Source organism: Serinus canaria, chromosome 10 (assembly GCF_022539315.1).
Source record: "Serinus canaria isolate serCan28SL12 chromosome 10, serCan2020, whole genome shotgun sequence".
NCBI lineage: Eukaryota > Metazoa > Chordata > Aves > Passeriformes > Fringillidae > Serinus > Serinus canaria.
In genome coordinates, this window is record NC_066324.1 from 6,519,802 (window position 1) to 6,543,315 (window position 23,514).

The 23,514-nt window shown below is 45.3% G+C and overlaps 1 protein-coding gene across 1 annotated transcript in view; it reads right to left on the minus strand.

Annotated features, from left to right (window-relative positions):
* Positions 1–23,514, minus strand: part of SLCO3A1 (solute carrier organic anion transporter family member 3A1) — a 132,489-nt gene that overhangs the window by 100,676 nt on the left and 8,299 nt on the right. The window contains exon 2 of the mRNA XM_030228372.2: positions 8,792–9,257. Coding sequence (XP_030084232.2) covers positions 8,792–9,257 — 466 coding nt within the window. The remainder of the gene's footprint in view (positions 1–8,791; positions 9,258–23,514) is intronic.

Sequence of the window (23,514 nt, forward strand, 5' to 3'; positions counted from 1 at the left end):
CCCAGTCGTCTTTTTCTCCCCCCTAATATTATTTCTTTCAAACTCTAATAAGCAGTATCACATCAATATGTCTTGTACAAACAGTCACAGTGGGACTGGGTTGTCTAGCACTGAGGGCAGGAATGTACAGAAAACCACAGGGGAAAAGTGAGGTAAGCAGAGGGACACAGAGAGGAAGGAACTGGTGCACAGAGCATCTTGCTCTTCTACCAGTTTGAACACTTGAATGTTCACTATTGCTTTGACCAGCTGCCTTTAGCCAGATCCTGCTCCTTGCCACAGATACAGCTTTGTTTGGCTGCACTCAAGAGCTCTGAGGTATTAAATCAAAGAGCAAAGTCACATGCTGTTAACTTCTATCCAAGAAACTAAATCTCACATTTTAACCGGTTAATAAAGGGCCAAATTTGGATAGTCTCCTCCATACAAAATCCCTATTACTGAAATCAAAAGGGGGCTTAGCAGGAGCAGGCCTCCCTCTTAGGAAAAGCCAAATACCTCATTAGCAGCATAGTTAATGGAATGGCCATACCCTGGCAAAAAGAAATCTGATAAAAGACTGAGTCCTTTCAAAAGAACAAAGTTTGAAGAAGCAATTTTGGGAGCAGATGCCAACTCTGAACTAAACAACCAAATTTATCATAAAAAAGCCAGAGAAAGCCAACGAGAAAGTGCTTAATAACCCCAGATTTATGCAAAACAAATTAATCCATAAAGTTATAAACTTTCAGCATTCACCAAACCAAGGAAAAGCTTCCACTCCACTGGCTGCTAAGATGACTACAAAGGATGCAGAGGAATTTTATTTTTGTTTTACAAGGTACCCATCACTTTTGGTCACATTTTTTCCTCCAGGCTGGTGCCTGAGGGGTAATCAGATACTTGCAGGTGGTGAGGCTGCACTGATGTCCCCAGAGCAGCTCTGCCCCAAGTCCCACACTGCTGGGCCATCACATACCCTCCCTATAGCAATAGGACAAGAGATTAAGATTTTAAACTACTACAGGGTCAATTCCAATCAGATATACAGAAGAAATGCATTATGAGGAGGGCCATCAAACAGTGGCACGTGTGACATTGACAGAGAGGTGGTGGAGTGCCCTGCACAATTCCCAGTGCCCAGCAAAGCCAGGATAAAACCACACTTTAACAGCCTTGGCACCTGAGTGCTGCCAGGCCCCGTGGGTCAGCAGAGCTGCATGTTTGTGCCATGGCACTGCCTGGGACTTTGCAAAAGCAAACACCTTTAGGAGGTTACTCAAATAGCACTCTTTTGGCACCCAAAGGGTGTGAGTGCCAGCTCAGCCAGAACCCAGCTCAGACCTGCAGCAAGTGCAAGAAAACTTGGTTGAGCACCTCACCCAGGCACAGGAGAGGCAGCTGTGAAAGAGGCAAAGCAGGAACCTGTGTGAAAGAGCTCAGCACTCTCCTGCACACATACAAGCACCTTGTCCTGCAGGTAAGTGAGTAACACGCAGCCAGAGCCCTGAATTGTGCTGGCAAAGGGGGAAATTCTGTGCCTTGTCCCACCATAGGAAACAGAGCCCCAGCTGTCCTCAGTGCCAGCCTGTAAACTGTGACCAAAACATTGGGACATCCTTTATGGGCACTAAGCTGGGGAGTCTCGGTCAAGTTCCCAGAGGAAGGGCCAAGATTGGCACACAGCACTCCTGCTTGTGCCATCAAGGAGGCACAATACAGCCTTCAGCTTTTGACATGGGCAACTCACCACCTTCCAATCTATTTAATTAATGTTATGAACCTTAGGACTCTGCATGCATGCCATTTAAATGACAAGGGCACTGCACCAGACAGGCTGCCCCAGGAATGATGTACCTCACTAGGCTCTCCCAGCTGATGGCTATTTAAAGTACACCACAGAAAAAACCCAACAAACTCAACAAATGGAGCGATTTTTACAAGACATCAGAGTCAGCAAATCCCAATTCAGGCAAAAATCAGCTGCAGAGTACACAGAGAGCACAGAGTAACATGGAAACAGCTCCCACCCTCAATATGCTTTCACACAAAGTCATTTGGTTGGGCCCAAGCTTTATTTACTCAGCTCATAACAACAGCAAAAAAAAAAAAAAAGCTTTTAGCAGAAGGTTAAGGTAACTGAAACAATTGCTGTAAAATGATGGAGCCCACAACAGTTACGACTTTGTGCATGTATTTATTTAATTGAATAAATACATCCATTCAGCCACTGCTTTTTGCAACAGCCTTCCTGCCTGCTGTGGGAAAGGTTATTCCCATTAATTGATTATTGTTACTGCTGTAATACACCCTACACAATTGTTTGTGTTTCCATTTAATTTTCCAGGGTATTACCACCAGCACTGTAAAAGGGGACGTGTGTAAGGGAGCCAGCCCTGCTGACACCCAGCAAATGAGAACAGCCATCCCTCCCCAGAGGGCTGTGATTATAAAAGGCTGCAGGCTACTGATGGATCAGTGGGTTAATACCAGGATATCTGTGTGAAGCAGTGTAATTTCACCTGATCACAGCCAGTCCACGGGGGAGACAGCCCAGAGAATCTTTCACACAGACACCTTCCAGTAATGAGCAGGCATCACAGCCCTGGCGCTGGCAGCAGCTCTCCTCGGAGCTCAGAGCTAATGCTGTGCCTTTCCCAGCCCATGGGAGGCTGTGACAGGAAGGAAAGGCTCTCCAAATCACCCGTAGGAGGATGCATTTACTGAACAAAAGCATTGCAGAATTCCGTCTTCGGGCTAAAAATATTGCACACCTATAAAGCTGCCTAGACCAGCAAGGAGGAAAAACAACTCTTGCTTCTGTGCCCACGTGGGGGTGGACAAAGTCACCAGGCAGCTGATGGGTATGGAGTGGGCACGGAGCAAATACAACAGATAGGAGTCAGCTACAATGCACTATGAAAGCCCTCATAAAACAGGCTTTAAAAGGAAAAAGGGTAAGGAATGCACAAGGCTGGCAGAGCCTTAGGTGGTGAGCTCAGAGAAGCATGTTACAGCAGGAAGGGCTAATGTGAATACAGTACCCACGTTGATTGCAGACCACAAATGAGCACAACAGGAAGGAGAGTGGGAAATGCTGTGAGGAGTGAAAGGATAAGCAGCCAGGATGGGCAGAGCTGTACAGACCTCTCAGGTGGCTCCTAAAGGCCTTCCCATCAATACACATCAATAGATGGCCTCAAAAGGCTGATGATATGACCTGTATGCTATAAACACACAATTATTCGACTTCCTGGGGTTTAGAAATGTAGGTTCAGACATACATGTCAAGAAATTTGAGAGCTTTGGAAAGGATAAGACTGATCAAAATGCTTTCATCCTCCTTGTAAGAGACTTTTCATCAGGGTAGAGACAAAACTAGCAAACCTCGAACATAAATATAAAATGTTGACTCAAACTCTGATTTCAGCAGCTTATGCTGATAACTTGCCACTACCTCACCAGCATAGATACTGACTCTCATTTGAGAGTCAGTATCTATGCTGGTGAGGTATAGAGTCATTCTTGTCATTTGGGAAAATGTTTCTCCTTCTCCAAAGCACAATGGCTGCTATCATTTTGACTGACGTAAGCTACCATAAATGATTTTTCAAAATGGACAAATTTATCCCTGGAGACAGCAAGATTCCAATTAGGGCACGTTTGTCTTCCTCTGCAGCAAATCTTGAGCTGGTGCTTAAAGCAAGACAGAAGGCACCAGAAGTGAGAGTGAGCTTTCTCTCTGCCATCACAAAACAAAAAGTGCTTCTACACATTTGATGCAAAATATCCCCACACTAATAAAAAGGTCAAAGCCAGCAGCTGCAATGCAGGGTCCCATCCCTCTTACAGGGTTAGTCAGGGCAGATATGGTAAGAACAGACCATTCTGCTCAGTTCTCCTCTCACACCAAGGGTAAGAGCCAGAACAACCATATGATAAAACCAAAATACACACAGAAAAGGCCAAATAGGTAAGACAGAAGAAAGCAGCTAAGCAGACACATCCAGCAGAGCTGAGTATCCACTTTTGCATTCCTGTGCCCTGTCATGAAACAGGCCAAGGACAGCTCTGTGCCCCAGAGGATGCTGTGCTCAGATACACCCTTGCACATCAATAACTCAGGAGCACTCATCACTCCACAGCACAAACTTCTTGACTCAAGACTTGTCCCTTCTGGGGTTTCCTTTAAGCCATTCCTCACATTACTGCAGTTCAGTGAGTAGCCCCAGATCATGGGGCCTGAACATGTGGGGTGTGTGCCCACGATGCCAAACACAGAGACAGCTTCAACAAATGCAAAGAGACACTGAAATGCACTAAAAGATCAGCACAGCATTCTTCTGAATGAGTCTCACAGTCTGGCAGGGCTCCTTCCAACATCAATATCAATTTCCTCCATCAACTGGAGACAGAATAATAGCAACTTCCTCTGTTTAATACAGCCCTTAATTGTCCCAGATCAAATACTGGCTCCCAGAGACTATTCATTCTCCTCCATAGGTAACTGTGTCCCAGACAAGATGCAAGGACTTTTATCAGCAAATGTGAAATGCAGCAGGAAGGCCAGAAGGTGTGTCTCAGGCTGCTAAAAACATTAACCAAGCACATCAGTGCACTGGCTCTAATGGCACTCACAAAGCTCTGCTGGGAGCAGCAGTGACCAGAAAACACTTGCAAGCTCCTGCTTATCTGAGAGGCAGCAAATCCATACAACCACTGTCAGGTCAGGGCTTTTTTCCCCTTTTTGTATCAGCTCTGATTCCCTTCCTAATGACAAAGTCCTCACTGATTTCAAGAGAGCTCAGCAAGAGTGAGCAGAAAAAGAACTAAAAAAGGAAATGCCAAGTGAGTCATTAGTGGGTGGAGAAAAGAACTGTATAGTAAGTAGTCTTTACTCCTTTAAAAAAAATAGTGCCACAAATTGAAGGAATCCTTTGACACTAGTGAAGATGGAGCAGTAACAAGCCCTACATGGTCTGTAGGAATGATGAATTCCTCCACTCAAAGGGGAGAGTGCCAATGCCAGATGCCAATAAGCACACAGGTAAAATTAATCTGCTTGTTTGGAAACCTCTAGATGGGAGTTCCAATATTAAATACAAGATCAGACTCAGAGAGAAGCAAGCAAACCAGCACCAAACCAGAACATTTTCCCCAATTTCAAACTGCTAAGAAAATTCCTTTATTTTTTCCATCTTCTGGCTGCTACTGCCAGCATTATGACCTTTGAGGCAGATGCTAAAAACAGGAGGAAAGTTTCTTCCTGACCAGCAACCTGTTCCAGTGAAAGGTGTCCCTATCCATGGCAGGGGTAGGAGCTGGATCATCTCTGAGATCCCTTCCAACCCAAACTGTTCAATGGCTCCATGATTAACCAGAGCAGGCATGGTGCCATGATCTTTCTAACCCTGCTACAGCTCAAACATGCTTCCTTTGGAACATGCTTTGGTGTGTACTTTCACACACTCATCTCTTTGGTTGACTGTGCCCTGGGTTACCAAAACAGCCCCTTTTTCCTAGGCCTGGTTACTACAGCAACAGAACCTTTTTGAGTTTGGTAGCAACACACTGCAGGCAGCAAAAAATAAATCTGCCATTAGTGCAAGAAACATGAAGCTGCAAGTCATCAGCCCATGAAGAGAAATATTCCTGTAGTAGCTCACCCCTGCCTCTCTAATTAAGAAACTCTAAGAATCTCCACCTCCTTGGCACAGCACAAGCCCGAGCAACCCCTGACTTCAAAGGATGCACTGCCCACAGCCTCCTGTGTGCCTGTCACTGCAGAGAAACCACAGGAGAAATCTGATGGGCTCCACAGCCACGAGAATATTACACTCCACAGATGCTATTAGTTCCACTAATGATTAAAGCCAAAGCATCACTTTAAACTCCATATGGTATCACATCTGCATTCTTCTGCATACACATGATTATTAACACACAAAAAAGAAGGTTTGGGGGGGTTCTTTGGGTTTGGACTTTTTTTAAAATAACCAGAGAAGCTGTCCTGTATTGTTATTTCACTGCAAAGTGACTGTATTAGATATTATATTATTACTCCACTTAACTTTCATACAACTCAGAGAGAGGAAAAACAAACCCTCTCAGTGCACACAGTTATTTCTATCTAGTTCACTGCCTTGGGACATGAGGATTTTTATTGCAGAGGTGAACAATGACTAGTGCTTAGCTGTCAGGTTGAGAGACTGCTTCTAACCCTCAGCTCCAGTGCAGCCCACACAGACTCAACATGAGCAGTACACTAAGGGCAGCACAAACTGGTCAATCTGATCATTTCTCAGCAGCAGCCAGTCATTCTACAAAGTTCAGCCAGACTATTCTCACTGTTATTAATTAGTTCCTATCCTGAGAGAGCAATCTATGCCAGATTTGCCCCTAATTTCAACTAAGGGAATTTACCCAAAAACATTTCATCTGGTCACACACAGCCCCCACTGAGTGAGTGTGCTATTATGAGAAAGCAAACAGATATAAATATAGCACAGTGACAGTATCCACTCTGCAGTTATTTCCTCTGTGAAACAGAGCAGAATAAAGTGGGTAAGCTGCTCAGCCAGCTTTCTTCTAAGGCCACTGAAAACTGCATTGATGACATCAACAAAAATAATCAGTTAAAGACAAATCTGAGCAAATAATTCTCAACATTTAAACCGAGCAATCTGACTCCCTCTCAAGTATCCACCAATGTAAGATGACACTTCCACTTGTTACTTCTCCATTTATATTCATTCATGGAATGGATTTTTTTTCCTGGTAGCTTTTATTTTCACTAGCAAAATTGATTGCAAGCTGATAGATGAATTAATCATCCAATATCTGAAACCCTACTTGTGATGGATAGGCTAGGACAGGGCAGAAATTAAACTTCCTTGCTGGTTGAGTGTGCATACACAGGCACTCCTCTGTAATCCACAATTCAGATGTAGAAATTCAGGTTATGATTTCCATAGCCAAAGCCAGAAAGCAAACAACCCCAAAATGCTTGGGGTTTTGTGGTGAGTGTTTTTTGGTGTGGCTTTTCTTCTTTGTTTGTTTTTAAACTCCACATGTAGTAACAAATACGGTTAGACAACATCCTTATCTCTGCAGAAAAAATAAAAAAGCACCACATAGTAAGCAGAAATAATTTTCTGGAAGCATTTTCCCAGCTACAGTTGAGCTGCCAACTTTAAACACGTTATTTTAGCATACAAGATGAATGTAGTTCAGGAAGAAGAAGAAGAATCACTCTTCCTAATCCTCCTCTCATGCACCCTCCTCCAGCCTGTTCTCAAGATATGAAGCATTGCTTAAAAAATGCCCACGGAACAGACTGAAAGAAGTTGCTGCTCCTCCATAGAGTTATTTATAATAGATAATCTTAGAATCACTCTTAATTCCAGCTCATCATTTATGGTGTTGGCACAGTTGCTCCAGTGAATTCAGTCTCATTATTCACCTTTGGGTTGTACATTATCTTGTATTTTATACATCATCCTTCCTTGTCCAGTGGATCCCTCACAAACACAGGACCAAGTGAGGATGAATAATGACCCAAGGACAAAGCTAAATGCTGAAATACTATGATTTTATGGCCAGCCACAGAAAAGCAGGGACATGTTTTGAATACACAGACGAAGCTCTGAGTTAAGCAGCAACACCTCCATGAATGCCACACTATGCAGTGACCTTCCACCAGGCTTCTGCACTACCCAAGACATTAAAAAGCACTCTGAAAGTCAGCAGGACTGCTCAGCTCTGCTGTCAGTCGCCACACTCAGCTTGGAAACCTGATAAAAATGTCTTTGGGAAAAGAAAACTTAAAGGGGAACAGGATCACCCATTCAGCTGAATGTCACACCAAGGTGGGAATGATGGGATAAGAGCCCACTTTTGGTTACCAGGATTATACTAACAATGGCAGCACACACTCCAATGATTTATTCCATTGGAGCAGCTCACCTAGTGACAAATCCTGCAGAAAGAGGAATGTGCCATGCTGGTACATTTCTTCAAAGAAAACTTTGCCAACGACATCCTCTTTAAACCTGCTGGGAGGAGGAGCTACTGCTGAAACCCATAAGCACTTTGCCCCAATAACTGAGATGTTTCGCTGGGGAATCAAAGGCAAATTTCACAGCGCAACCATACGAAAGAATTTTGCAACATGATCACCAGAACCATGAGTTCTACTTCAGGCTCACTGAATCTCAAAATAGACCTCACCAGTTTCCACATCCCATTCCGTTACAGGGATCACATTATCAAGGGTCCTGCCACAGCATCCTGGGTCACAGCACCTACTCTGTAACTGGCACTTCCTTGCTAAAATGTGAAAGTGGTAGTGACAACACGTGTCTCCTCTCAGTCTCCTCAGACTGCAGTGATCACTCAGACACATGCTTTGGAACAGGAGGAGAACTAGGGTATCACGTGGGGGGAAAAAAAAAACCAAAATGAAAAAGTCAATCATCATCACACACACCACTTGAAAATTCTTCAGCTAAAAGTGAGGCATAAGCCACCAATATGAGAACTTAAAGCAATCTGGGCAAACACAAGAGAAGGAATGAGCATCTGCCCAATCATCACAGCTGTCAACCTTTACCACTGCTACAATATAAGCAAGCACTACTGTGCTTCCCTGCTGCTTGATGGAGAGACCCATGCCAACTTACTTTCACAAGCACAGCAGCGCATGGAGAAGAGGCCTTGAGGCATCCCTTCCACTGGCATCAAAGAGGCAACAGGAGCCAGATGCCAGCCCACAAGGAAAGCCTTCCAGGAGGAGAGGTTCAGAGAGCCTTACCTATGTACAGGGAGGAATCTTTCCGCCTCACGTGGTCATCGATGTAGGAAACTCCCAGGGGCTGGACAGGGGTAGCACCAATGCCCAGGAGGACCTGTGCCCCGATGAGCAGCAAGTACATCATGTTGGTAGCAGTCCTATTCCTGCAGATAAGGTCTGGGTCTGGTCCCTCATCACTGCTGGACCCGTTGACAGCACACACATCCCTCCCTTCAGCTCCCCAGCGTATTTCTCCCGACTCGTATTCGTACTGGTGGGTCAGAAACTCAGGCAAGGCAGAAAGGAGGGCACCCAAGGCCATGACTATCCCTCCACATCCTATCAAGCGTGGCCGGTGCCCGCGGGCTCCGAAGTAGCTGACGAAGAGGATGAGGGCCAGGTTGCCAATCTCGAAGCTGCTGGCAATGACGCCCACGTCAGCGCTCTGGAGGTTGAACCGCCGCTCCAGGGTGGTTAAAACACTCACCTACAACAGAGAAACCCAGAGAAAATTACATTCCATGCCTTCCATTCTTCCCCATATGTACTGCTAAAATGCAAATTTCCCTGACTTTTCCTTGGAGCTGAAACCATACCCATCAAGGACATCCAAATCACAGTACAGTAGCTGAGCTCCAAGCATGACCTGACTGTTCAAATACAGCCATGCCAGAAGGTCCTAATACCAAGTGACATTTCACAGCCTACCACCTGTCTGAGCACATGTCACTTCCGAATTCCTGTGCCCATCAGTGTGTATTTTGGATGCCTGCAGACACCCATGATTCCATGATTCTATCTCTGGGCTCCCTTTCTATTTGAAGGCACAACCTTCACGGTGCACTGTCCCACGGAACCAAGGCACAAACCACACTCAGCTTCACACCCTGCCAGGCACCCAGCCTTTCCCTTGGAATGAAATGCAGCTAGGGAGCAGCAGAAAACCCTGCAGGTTCTTTGCTTGCACACCAGCACAAGGCTATCAGGACTCTCAGAGACAGTGATGTACAAACAGGCAGTTTAGCTGGCATTGAATGCTTTTACTCAAATATATAAATAAAATGCTGATCAAAGGGTTTAAACTGTTTGTGGATTAGTTAATGACTGGGATTGTCACAGACTATTTTTGAGAAGACAGGCCAATTAAGGTTTACATAGAAGATTTAAATCCACCATGAAGAAGGGATGATTTAACAAATTGTGGGTATTTAACACTAGGAAGAGAGAAGCACATGAATAGTCTTCAAATATTTAACACTGCTGCAAAAAGGAATGACCTGTTCTTTGAATTCAAAATGGACAGGACAAGAAGTGACAAGTTTAAACTGCAGCAGAGATGATTCAGGTTGAATACAAGGTGGGGAGAAAACAGATTTTACTGGTAGGGATTGTGAGGCACTGAAATATGTTGCCTGGAAAGCCTGCAGAGGTCTTTAACAGGCCAGCCTCTGTCAGGAAAGACACAGGAATGATTGATCTTGCCATGGGGCAGGAAAATGAACAAGATCATCTCTTGAGAGCTCTTCCAATCTTGGTTACATGGTGCAGTGAAACACAATGTGGATTTTCTGCAACAGTCAAGCACTGATCAGAGCATGAAGGATGAACCATTAAGTACCTCACTTGCTGTCAGCTCTGCTCAATGGAGAAAATAGAGTATTCTCATGTCTATGGCAGTGTCCCTCTTCTACAGTAAAAAAGCAACAAAGGAAATCTTGAATGTGTCACAGAAATGCCAATAACTTTTACCTTGAATAAAAAACTATCTAGTTTTTTGGACTGCAAAAGAGGAAGGTATTTAAGGTTGTCCTAAAGGACGCAGGTTTCTCTATTCCAAAAAAAATGTGATAAAGACCTCAGAGCAGAAGGTAGCCCCTGGATAGAATAAAAATAGCCTCCCACTGGAGGCACTGAAAATCTTTGCTGATAAACCTCACGAAGCAGGAGCCAGCCTGACCGACTTTAAAGTATTCTGACAGCAGTTCTTCTCCAGGGCCAGTTTGCCTCTGCCAGGGCACAGTTGGACAAAGACAGCCCCACTGGCAACAAAATGGAAAATGGAAACAACCCACTTCTGCTGCTTTGCATAAGCAAAAGCACCCAAACCTGACTGTGATGTCCATGTCAGATCTCCAGTTAACGTTTTCTGAAAATCCATCTCTCTTCTCATACAGGCAGCTCTCATTTCATACTACCACCAGTGTAATCCTCCCCGACTAAAGAGCTGAGGAAGGCAAGGAGAAAGAAACCTAAAAATCAAATTCTATGAATAAAGGCAGTGCAAGAGCAGTAATTGCTCCCATGCCAAAGCCAGGTGTGTGTGTCAGAGGGAGAGGAGGTCACCACTCTGCCTGCAACACCAGGTGCAGGTCCCTGTTGGGATGAAACAGCCCCATGACTCACGAGGGACAAGGGTGTCCTCTGAGAGAGGGCACAGCACAGCCTGTCCCTGCCCCAGCACAGACACTGCTATAAAACATTGTGCTGGTGTTTCCAGAGCCAGGCATGCCAAGGAGGGGGTACAAACATCCCATAGCCACAGGCAGATCCACCAGGCACCCATGGCAGAGAGAACCATGGAATGGTTTGGACTGGAAAGACCTTAAAGACCATCTATAGTTCCAAACCTTTCACCATGGATAAGGATTTATCATCCATGGTTTTATTGCAAGGTGTGGTCTAACAGGGCTGGTGCTGGGGTCCCGTGAGCACCAATTCTGACAGACTGGGGAATCTCTCCAAGATCAATATGCAGCTCTGAGCATGCAAAATTATGTCTGTGGTGCTCATTTCTGAGCTGTACCTGGATGGGAAACTCATGATTACTCATTACAGCTGTGTAAACTGAGGTAGAGAGCCAACTATTAATGAGACAAGTACAGTCAACAAAATTAAATTCTGATGGAATAATTTAGGCTGGAAGATTGAAAGCCAACCAAAGTGATTTCCCAAGGCCAGCTGGTATTAACTAGTTTTGGAAGCCTCCCACACTTCGACCTGGCTGCCTCATTTTAGGCTTTTATCATACATATATATAAATGCCTAGAAAACAGGATGGTGTTTAGACACGTGTGGGTGCCAGATCTCAAAAGGGTCAGATTTTGGACAGCTGGATTTCAGATCTAGAAAACTGCACCCTTTCCAGGTGCAATTCACAGTGACAGAGGCAGCAGACTGGTGACAAACCAGGGAACTAAAACCAGAGTCCCAATTCTCATTCCACTCTTATTTCTGTGGGACTTCAGCCATTCTTTTCCTTTTTACAAACACTAACCCACTCACAGCAGGGAAAAAGAGTCTCACCATCCCCTAATACTTTGCTGGTTTACTTTGGGGAAAAGACTGAAACAAAAGCAGGAGGAGGACAACAACACAGGGCAAATTCCAACTCTCTTGATAAAAGCTGGCAGTTCTCCTTATTCCTCTGGCCAGACCACACTGCATTTCCCTGTCTGCTCCTTCTGGCTGTAGCACTGCTACCCAGTGCTACCAGCTCTGCCTTTGCTAAGTGGGTTATGAGGAGCAGGGGGTATGGTGAAAGAACAAATCCATCACACCAGCCTTGAGCATCCAGAAGAAAATAGCATCCAAGTACAAAATGCTGAGACCAGCATCAGCAGAGTAGCCTCCAAAACTGACAGTCACAGTGAGAGGGAAAAAAAAAAAAACCCAAAATAAAAATAGGACTGAGAAATAAACTGTCAACATGCAGATTCTTAGCCAGAGAACAACAGGAACACAAGTGCATTTTATCCAGGGTGGCTGCAGCCTGGACAGCACAGCCCAAACTCTCACTGTGACATTGGCTGTGACCTTACAAAGACCAACTACAAAATCAGCAATAGCATAGCACAGATGTTACCTGCATTAATGCAAAATACACCCCTGCCCATGGCTAAAATCATCTCCCCAGCCTTCATGCTCCACTTTTATGGGACTTTCTGTATGTAAGGCTTAACCTGACTAAACTTGTCATTTCTGTGTGGGATGTTTCCAGTGCCCTTGTCACTGAGGGATAAAAACAGTGTATTGCCCACATTTCCTCTCACAATCCTGTTCCCAGCAGCCCAGCCATTACCACTCACAGACACTAACTCTGTTTATCCAGAGTTACATAAAATGTTGTAAAAGACACCACAGGTCCCTGTAAAATACTGATGTCATGTGGAAAGGCTGTGAGGATTATAAAAAGTCCCTGTGTGCTGATGCCAGGTCAATCACTCCAGAGCACAGCCCACGTGGAGATGCTGTTTAAGAGCAGGGATGTGGCCATGGGATGGTGCAGCCTCACAGCAGCTTCAGATGGACAACCTCCTGCTAAAACACGGCAGGGAAACACCAGGAGCCCACAGCTGTGAGGCTGCTGCTTCCTGACTCCTGTCAACTCACACAGCTGCTCAGTCAGGGATGGGAAGAATTGACTAAGAGGGTATTTGGTGAAAAAAAAGCCTCTAACACAAGATCAAAACAGTTTCCAGGAAGCAAAGACAGCACCCAGCAAAACTCATGCAGACAAGGTAGAGCAGATGATGCAGTCTGAGGCCAAGAAGTCACTGGTGTGAAACCACCCACAGGAGCAGACAGGTCCAGAGCAGGCACAAGGACAGAGGCAGGGCCAGTGGTCTACCCATGGCACATGCCAGTGCCCAGGAAAATGGGAACAGCACTGGAACTACAGCTGCCCGTGGCAGTGTGCCTGCCTGCCCTCCTTATCTCACATCTGTGCACATCTGTGCTGACATCTGCCCCTGAGCAGGTCACTGGGGCTCTGACCAGCCAGTCCTTTACCTGCAGCACTGGACTCAGCCTTCTGCTGTGGCAGCTTTGCTGCCTCTTGCATGACTCCTGTTTCACTGACTCCAGACATCTCCCTCTCTGTTTCTGACAGCAGCTCCACTAAGATGCGGCTCTGAGACAGATCAGCTGTGTGGCTGCTGTCACTCCACAGGTCCAGAACAGTCAACTGGACCACTAAAAACTACACCACTTTGGCACCTGCAGACCTTGCTCATGCAGAAAGCAGGCTGGGCATCTAGAAAGGACCATGTAACCCAGCCCTCTGGCTTTCTGTGATCACACTGCAACACACAGGAACTAGAAGTGATTAAAACTTGTAGCACGCTTGCACTGTCTCCCCTTACTGAGCCACAGCAGGCTGCATACACACATTTGGATCAGGTGACTGACATCAAACAGGCCTGGGCTAAAGGGGCCTCCTAACAGCACTCTAAAACACTCTTCAATGATTGAAAAAGGAAAATGTCTCACGTAACTCACACGGTGATAAATGACCCACATCAAAAAAAGAAAAAAAAAAAAAATCAATCACCTCCGTAAAATTTTCCAGCCAAAGCAATTTGTATTGCAACTTTTGTAACTAAATCCAGGGAAGCTTATGCCATGCCATTCTGGACTTATTTCAGTAATACATATTCACATTCATCATCCCTGTCTGTCCCGAATCTACAGACCTCAGCCTTTCTGAACCAAAGTAAATTTGTTTTCTCTATAGGCTGTTTATTTTATATTAGTGCTCAGCAAAACCACAATCCACAGACCTGCTTCACCCTATTGCCCCACTTTATCACTAAGAAATGAACTGAAGGCTGGAAGCACCATTATGGAGGCAGAGCCACAGTACATTGAAAATGAATATCACATTGTTCACATATCCAATGATCAAGTCACTCACGCACAGAGTCTCCAGTTAAGTTCATTGTATTAATAATACTGGGTTATATATAGAAAACACATTGACTTTATGCCTGAAGGGCCTTTTCAAAAGGCTTCTTTTTAATGTAAAATACATTTTCTCAGTTATGTGGTAAGAGATTGGACTTGAAGAGACATGTCTGCAGTGCTACAGGGTGTAAAATAATTGCCTGGCAACTACATTCCCAAAGGAAAACAAATGCAGTCTCCATTACAGAGCTGGGAAACACAAGGTTCCTTGCAGAGTCAAAGGGACCATGCCAGAAGTGCCACTCCTTCCAGGTGCCTCCACCCACTTCTTCAGGTGTCACCCCATCCTCTCTTCCAGCAGCTGTGCAGGATGGGGCAAATGTGATCCCATCAGTGGGAGACTCTTACCAGCTCTCCTCCTGTGGAGCTGGTCCCCAGGGGCTTGGTCACCCTTCCTCCCACTGTCACCAGGCTCAGGCTTCAAAACCCAAGGGAATGATGCTGATCCTCTGCTCTGACATCTTCCTGCTCCACAATTCCAGTGCTGAGATGGATCACTTGTGGTCGAGCCAAACTTTTAAAAAGGCAGCCACGTCCTTGGCATTTTGCACACTCCTTCCCCATTGGATGGCTGGGAAGAGGACAACCACCTAAATACCCTTTGCCCAAACCCAGCCAACAGTTCTTCTTGCTGCTCCTCACCCCACCAAAGTAGTGAGGGCATCAGGACTGCCTGTCTCAGGCTGCTGATCACTTGTTTTAACACCTTCCCTGGTCCAGCAGAGTCATTCAAAACTTGAAATACATTTTCACTGCAGATGCCAACACCTGTGCTGGCTTTGGGCACATGTACATAAGGGAAAGCAAAAAAAGGTGGTGATATGGACACACCCAAGCTGGCTCTGCTCAAGGTCTGGAAATCATCTCTGCACAGAAATTGGCATTCACATGACAGGGATAATAGATGCCACAGCTGAACCCCTGCTGAAAGTAGGGTGTTATTAGCTTGGCTCTTGCTGCATGTGCCTGTGCTGTTTCTAGGCCAGCACTCGAAAAATCTGCAAGTTACTGTACTGGTGCCATGAGGAGCTTGCAGATTGGATCTGTGCCTCACTGGTGTGAAAAACTGATTTTATATTCTAGTGACCAACTCTGAGGTTACTGACACAGTCCAAATTAAGCACACGTTCAAGGTCAGGATTTTCAGGGCCTGAGAAAAGAGAGGGTATTGCACCATGCAGGAAGACAAACAGCACATCACACTCCCAGCTGAGGCAAGGCACACATTTTTGGCAACCTTCTTCTCTCTGGCATCAAACAGAAAAGTTTCCTGTCATCTCCTGTAGCCCACTGTGCATCTCCTCACCACATTTCAGCAGCCACAGCATCCTGTGCCCCTGGCCCTTGGCCAACACACAAGGCACAAAACAAGTGTACCTGAGCACCTCTTGCAGGGTTTCACAGCTGTGCCACAAACACAGAGATGCTCCAGGCTGTTGCACACTGCAAACAGAGCACTCAGCACCCATGGAAGATATCCTGTTTGGTCAGAAGCTGATACATCAGTGCAAAGCCACAGTTTGTTCCAAAATAGATTAAACCAGAACAAAGCCACGTGCCTCTCAAAGGTAAACGTGCACTTTCCACCACTCTAGTGAAACTGGGATCCAAATAGGCTGTATAAAAACCTCACCTCCAACCCAGGCACTCACTGCAGCCAACAGCAAGGCAGGCAGGGCTGTCAGTACCTCCCTCCTTTGCTTCCTGCAGATCCTGCACGGGACACAGCGGGCTGACCCCCTTTCCCAGCTCCCTGAGGAAGGGAAGGTGCAGTGCCCCACTTACAGCACTGTGAACAAAACCATCACTGGGGTGTTGTTTGCAGCTCCCCCCTCACATTCACCATGGAAAGTCAGCCTGAGTCACCAAGAGCTCAAAGCAGACCCAGGTACAGAGCCAGGCCACACAAACTGCCTGAGCAGAACCTGAGAGGCTTTTTCTGATGCTCTGAAACAGATGCACACCACAGCCAAAATCCAGTTTTTTAACCTTTTGAGGTCCCAACCTACAGTGATATAATCACAACCACAGACTTAGTGTCCACAGAAGCCTTCTGCCTCCAAGTCTAATGCTCAATACTGACCTCACTGAGTGAAAGCAGGTGGTATTTTAGTCCCTGACAAGGTATCTACATAAAATCACCCAGTGCCAGAATCCATTTTTAGCACAAACTTTCCTTGAGTAGCACACTTACAACAAAGCCAGTAGGTATTCGAATCCTTACTTATTTTTAAATGTTATGTCATCTTCACTGGCAGCCAAATAACACATCATAAACATGCAAAGAGGCACAAACCTCAAGCCTGTAGCTGCATTTCTGCATGCTTTAAAAACTGTAGCACAGAACAGTGCTGCCGGCACAATTTAGACCTGGAGGATGAAGAATTCCATGTGGAATAAGTGCACAGCAGCAGGGGCTGGTGAGCAGGGGCAGCCAATCTCTCTGTCAAAGTAAACAGCCAAGGGAAAGCTGCTGGAACATCTTTGACACGTTCAGAGATGGATGTTTTTTTTTCCTCCATGGGCAGCAAGTAGGTGTAGAAAGCCAGGTGAAGAGGAATTCAAAGTGTGTAATTTAAATGCAGGTTCCTGCAGCACTCCTGGCCACATACAGAACTGGTAGCAAGATGCACCCATGGGTCTGGGACTCTGAAAACTGGGCACCATCATGCTGGGTTCCAGCTGAGAGGAGGAGATGAAATTCATGTCCCTGGAAGATTCTTTACAGGAAAAAAGCCCTTCCTCTATACTATCCCATGGAATATGCACTACCACTGGAGAGGCACAATCCCAAGCTGTCACACTGCAACGCCCTCCCTTCTCCACCCCTACAAAGGAATGCAGGTTTGCTTGTTCACCCCATAAAACACTTCCTAACACACCACTTCCCTGCCTGCAGAGAAGGCTCCTGCTATAACACAGAAACCATAATGCCAGCCTGCCCAGGAAGCCTGTCACATTCAGGTTAGCTTAATTTATGGTCAGGAGCTGAACTTGGGACTAAGGGTGCACCCAAGTTATGCCACAGTGCAGATGAAGAAGCTGTGGAGCTGGCTGCTGAAACATTGCCAGCTGCCAGGCATGAACCAGGGCAGAAGTGACACAGGCAGGACACTCTGAGGCAGCATTAGTAAAAGCTTTGAAGGAAGCTGAATTCAGTTTTCACGGTTGGAGGAGAGCAGTGATTATATAAAGGCTTTATACTGGGAGAGGAGCTCTTCTGACAAGTCCTACTCCTTTTCTCTTCTGCTCTGGCTCTGCTGATATCTCTCCTGCTCTACTCCCTATCCAGCTGCCTGGCTGCAGCTAATGGGAACTCACCTTAGGGAGAAGTTTGAGGCTTTTCCCATCAACCAGTGCCTCAAATGCTTTAATTTATTAAGCCTTGGGACACAGGAAGCCATTTAAAAGGGAAACAACAAAATGACCAGATTGGAATGTGCCATTCCACAGCACTTGTGGGCAACTCAAAAGAAATACTGAATTACACTTCTGCATGTGGAATTGAGGTCTCTAACCAGCAACACCCCAAGCTTGCCCCAGAGCCACATGTGCTGCTTGCTTATCCCCACCTCACACCCTGCAGCCCACACAAGCACTGTCCGTGTCATCCTCCTTGTTTGCTAAGTCACACCCTCCTCCCAAGCTGTTCACAAGCCACTCATTTCTCCTTCCACCTTGTCTCTGTGCAGTGCCAAGGGTACAAACAGGAGCCACGTGCTGGCTGCTGCCAAACTCCCCACTAAAGGGAGAGGCAGGCTGGGAGGTGAGCAAGGAGGGCCATGGTGTAAGCAGGAGAGTCATGGCTTTAGGATGATCTTAAATCTATGCAAGGGAGAATCACCAGACCCTGAAAAACTTTAATGAGCACACACGAGGAAAACAGAAGTTCCCACCTCTTCTATTTACCTGTCAGAGTCTGACATGAGCCAAAGCACAACAGGAGAGGGTTCCCATAGAGGATCACTGCTCCTAGGAACATGGCAAATTCTGGGAGGAATCCATCATTCAGGCACTGGAGAGTGGGAATGGTTTTGGATTCAGCATTCAACACAAAGCCAGAGACATCCACTAACTTATGGTTACTGCAGCCTACACGAGCACTCTCTTTTCTCTGCTTGAACTTTTCCAGTCTGGGTTCTCTCAACCTCCACAGCCATTTCAAATCACATGTTTTCATCTCCTTCCAGTTCTTCACTCATCCTTTGCAGACAGCTTCTACATGAAGTTAATTCTCTTTATACTCACCTTCTCCCAGGTTCCTGCCTCCCCAAGGTACTAATTACAATACAGTTTATTAGCCAGGCACATAACACTTAGACTCTAATTTTGCCCTGCTTTAAAGGAGACAGTCCATTGCAGTCAGTAACAGGGAAGGATATTTTTCAAAAGCACTTCAGTGGCTTTGGAACAGGAGTTCCATTTTCAAAGAGACACTTGGAGTAAGTCACTTCTGTCAATGACAGTATGGCTCAGAAAACATCCTTGAAAATAATACCCTCAGGCTCTTTTAAAATCCATCACTTACCAAAGAGTGAGTAAAGCAGCCCCAAGCAGCCTTTTCCAGTGAAGCCTCAAAGAGCAAAAGACGAAACATTTCAGCCCTGACATTTCAGGCAGGTGTGAAGGAAACAGGGATGCCATTCAGCAACAAGGCTGTATCATCACAGGTAGGATAGCACAAAATGACTACCCCAATAATTGAATTAGTTCAGCCTGTTATGATAACTGCTAGAGACCTGGTTCAGGGCACAAGCACAGGGCACTCTCATCCCAGTTCCCATCACTGGAGCAGCTCAGTGCCCATCATCCAACACCACAAGATGACCACAGAACCTGACAATAACACAGCTAGCACATTTGCTGATGAGAGAGAAAGCCCAAAGAAGGCCTGGAGATGTCCATGACAAAGCCAGGAAATGAGCCCAAGCATGCCTGGTCTGCACCTTCACCACAAAATACAAATAGCAGCTGTTCCTCAGCCAACAAGAGTTACCCCATGGGCTAAACTGTCCTCTCCTCCCAAGTCTGCCACATGTCACGCTGTCCAAATGTGAATAAATCCAGATTTCTCTGGGCACAAATATTAGTCTTGACTGATGAAGGGAGTCAGTTTGGACATGACAGGTCAGGACAGCCAGCTGAACAGGAAGAGCTTGGCTTGAAAACATTATCCACATGTGGTAGGAATGTTCCTCTGTTCCTGCCAAGATGCCACCATGACCAGAATCTACCTCGCCAGTACTGGTTTGGAGGAATCAAGTTGCTGTTCCTCCACCATTTAATCTCTCACTTGCCTGAATTGTGGGGGTGAGGAGGAGCTCAGGGAAATACAGAGTGACAGGACTCCTGGAAACACTCCATGAACCTAATATTTTGTGACACTGTCTGGATACCAAGAGTTCTGAACACAATCAGGATGCTGAGAATCAAATTGAAAGTGTCTGAATCTATGCACTATGAAGTACAGGAGGAAGATAAAAACCAAATGTCATTTTAGTTTCATTTGCACTTCCAGTGTAGCAAAGTTCTGTGCTCTTAAAGATCCCATTCCTTGAAGCCTCAGTGTGATGTCTAACAGGAATCCAAAAAGACTTGATCAACAGAAACTTGAGTACAAATATTGGAGTAACCAGACACAATTCCATTAATGTCAAAAGGCCTGGTTAGCTAAACCAGAAGACAACACTTTGTCAGAAGCTATGTGCAGAACATTTTTGTCCATTTTGGCCAACTACTCCCCCAAACTGTAATGCCAACTCAGAGTAAGTCAGTTTGAACATAGAAATACAGAAGTACTGAGCTGGAAACATTGTAGGATAAAAAACTTCCATGCATGAGACCAAACAACCTTATACCAAATCCCAGAAAGAACTCTGCATCCAGATTTACCTCCCAGTTTTTACCCTGCTAACCAACTGCTCACTGGATACCTGCCCACAGATACCAGAGGTGCAGTCTATTAATGTGGGAATATCTGGAAAACTGAGATAACAACAAGGGACCCTGGGCACTGCTCAGGGATAGACTTCAAAAGTTTGCAATCTGAAAACACACAGATCTGATTCTAGAGACTGCATCCAGTATTTCCCAAGAGTCATTATACAGAACTACAGTAATTCACTAGGGATCTTACAGCTACAGTAATTCATTAGGGACCTATTTAAATAAGAAGGCAAAATAAAAATTCTGGCAAAAAGCTTGTCCAGAATAGAATTAAGCTGAATAATTCAAATCAATAAATGCCATCTAAAATAAAGGAGGCTACACCATAAGGCTCAAATGCTTCCAAAAGAAACAGCAAGAAGAGATTTGAAACTTCTTCCTTCTTGCTCTTTCAGAGCAAGAACTGAGATTAAGTGCAACACAGCAGCCTTCATGCATCCTAATCCATGGAAAACCCTGAACTTCTGTACAGGGCCAGCATCTGAGAAAGCTTGTGCAGCTGTGCCAAATGACACAGCAAACCCACAAAACTGCCTCTAGCACATGGCTTGCTAGTGTGGCTTAACTTCAATAGCCATCAAATAACTCCCAAGCTGATTTTGGAATCCATTCATTCACACAGTGATCTGTCAATGCAGAAGAGGCCTCAATTAAGTGAATTAACTCATGGAAGTGCATGGTTTATCCAGCTCCATGGAACACCTGAATGCTTTCAGCCTTTGCTCTCAAGCTCTCTGAAGCTGGTAGGTTTGAATCCCAAAGACTAAGGGAAAGCTTTCCAGTAACCCTAAGCAGCTCCCTTGAGTTACAATTTTTAATAGCATTAAATATCACAGATCATAGAATAACAACTAACAGAACCCAAAACACAACCTAGACTAGCATCTTGTGACCCAAGGGCTCGAGCAGCCATGTGGTTTTAGCATCACATTCTGATATCAAAAATAGAAACTTGTGGTCCAAGCACCCCCCTTTGGAGCAAAGCTGGAGAGCAGAAGACAAGGCAGGTTCCTGTAGGAGCCCAGCTGAGCTCAGTGGGCACTCCTTGCACTGAGCACCTTGGATGACACCATCTATCCACAGGATCACCCAAACAGCCATCACAAACAAACAAGCACCCCTAGACAAGGCATCCCTTCAGCTGAAGCTCCTGTCCCCCAGCCAGCAGCTGCACTGACTTCAGACATAAGGACCTGCATTATAACTAGCTATAGGCAGCAGGAAACAAAGTGTGCATCTCATGCAGAGGCTGAAAGGCCCATTGTAATTAACCACTCTCAGCCCTGTATGCTGGACAAGACAAAAACAAAACCCACAGTTTTCCTTTGCTGGTAAGCCCTAGAAACACTGCCCACTATTTCTCATAAAGGGCCTGTATGCCCAGCACTTTCTCTGTCACAAGCTAGAGCATTTGGCAAAGGCTATGGGAAGGTTAATTCCCACAAAAATCACATTTTACAGACAATGCCTGCAGGACACAAAGAACACCACCATGTTTTAGTCACACAGACGTGCTTCTCCTTGGGCTGAACCTTGCTGCCCAGTGGGACAGCATAAGGGACCCAAGCATAAGGGAAACAAACCATTTACCCAGTGGCAGACAACATTTCTGCAAAGAGCACATCAGTGCTCAGACATGATTAATGGTTTACTTTAGCTCATGGTGATGCTGTCCCAGCAGAGCACAGTGAGCATCTGACAGAGAATACTCCCAGAGAGCTTAGGGGGGAGAAAAAGGGGTGGGATGGGGGGGAATATGGTGTTTTGATTTTTGGCTTTGTTTTAAACATCAAAATCTATTTTAATGGGCGATGAAAATTAATTTTCCCAGGTCAAATCTGTTTTATTCCTGACAGTAAAGTGCTTTATCTCAACCCACAAGCTTTTTCACCTCATTTTCTGCCCCCACTGTGTTGATGAGGGTGTGAGAGAGAAGCTGGGTGGTGATCTGGCTGCAGACCAAGGATAACACACCAAAACATCTCACCAAGCAAGGTGGACACCCTTTAACAAGAAAAGAGTAAAACAAGAACAAGAGTAACAAGAAAAGAGTTAAAGCTTGAAGAATAACTTGCAGAAAATAGCTTTCCTAAATCACAACAATTACAGCTCTTCCTGCAGCTCAGTGAGATGATGAGAAGCAAGGTGTAGGTTTGAAAAACTGAAAGTCTTAAGCTTCTCCTCTTTAAAAATCAAACCTCACTTATATACTGTTATTTTCCTGTTTTTTCCAAATTACTGGGTAACAAAGGATCCATCCCTAATATGTCAACTCAATGCATTATCATCTAACACTCAGACCATGTCAGGATGAGAAGGGAGCATGTTTCCAGCAGATGAAACTCATTAGCAGGGCACAAGAAGCAGCAGGACATTACTGGGGGCACTCCCCTTTCATGTTTTTCCAAACAATTTTCTTCCAGTCAGTATTTCAGCTTCTCTCTTGGAAAGTTTTAAATGCTTGCCCTCTCCTCTCTCGGCATTTCTCAGTGTAGACAGGCACATGTGGTGTTTTTCAGAGGTACAGGAACTTGCCTTGCTACTGTCCCAAGCAAGGCACATGCCAGTCCTCCTGCATCTTCCTTCAGAGATTCCTTCAATTTAAAATGTGAGGTTTAGTCCATCCCAGCACCAAAACACTCCCAAACAAATCTCTGGTCTCCTGCTAATGAAGTGCCAAACCGCGTTTGCATGCAGCTGAGAAGTGGAAAGAGGTAGCAACTATTTCATCTCCTCCTTTTCAGAAGTGAAAAACAAGAACTCCAGACAATCTTTCTGCAGCCCTTCCTGGTAAAGTTCCACCAGAGAAAGCAAATACCATTCATTGTTTAACAGGACAGCCTGCAAAACTATTAAGTTATGATGCTTTCTCACTCCCTGGTATTCCTTTGGAGAATTAAAGGGATGAAATAAATCTGAAACTACAGAACACTCAGAACTCTGTCCCGCCATGGCAAACACTTTTTATCTATCACAAACATTGCTATCCTCTGGCTCTGCTGTGTTTGAACATAGGTGCTCCATCTAATACATGTTCCAAGAAGACTCCAGGAAAA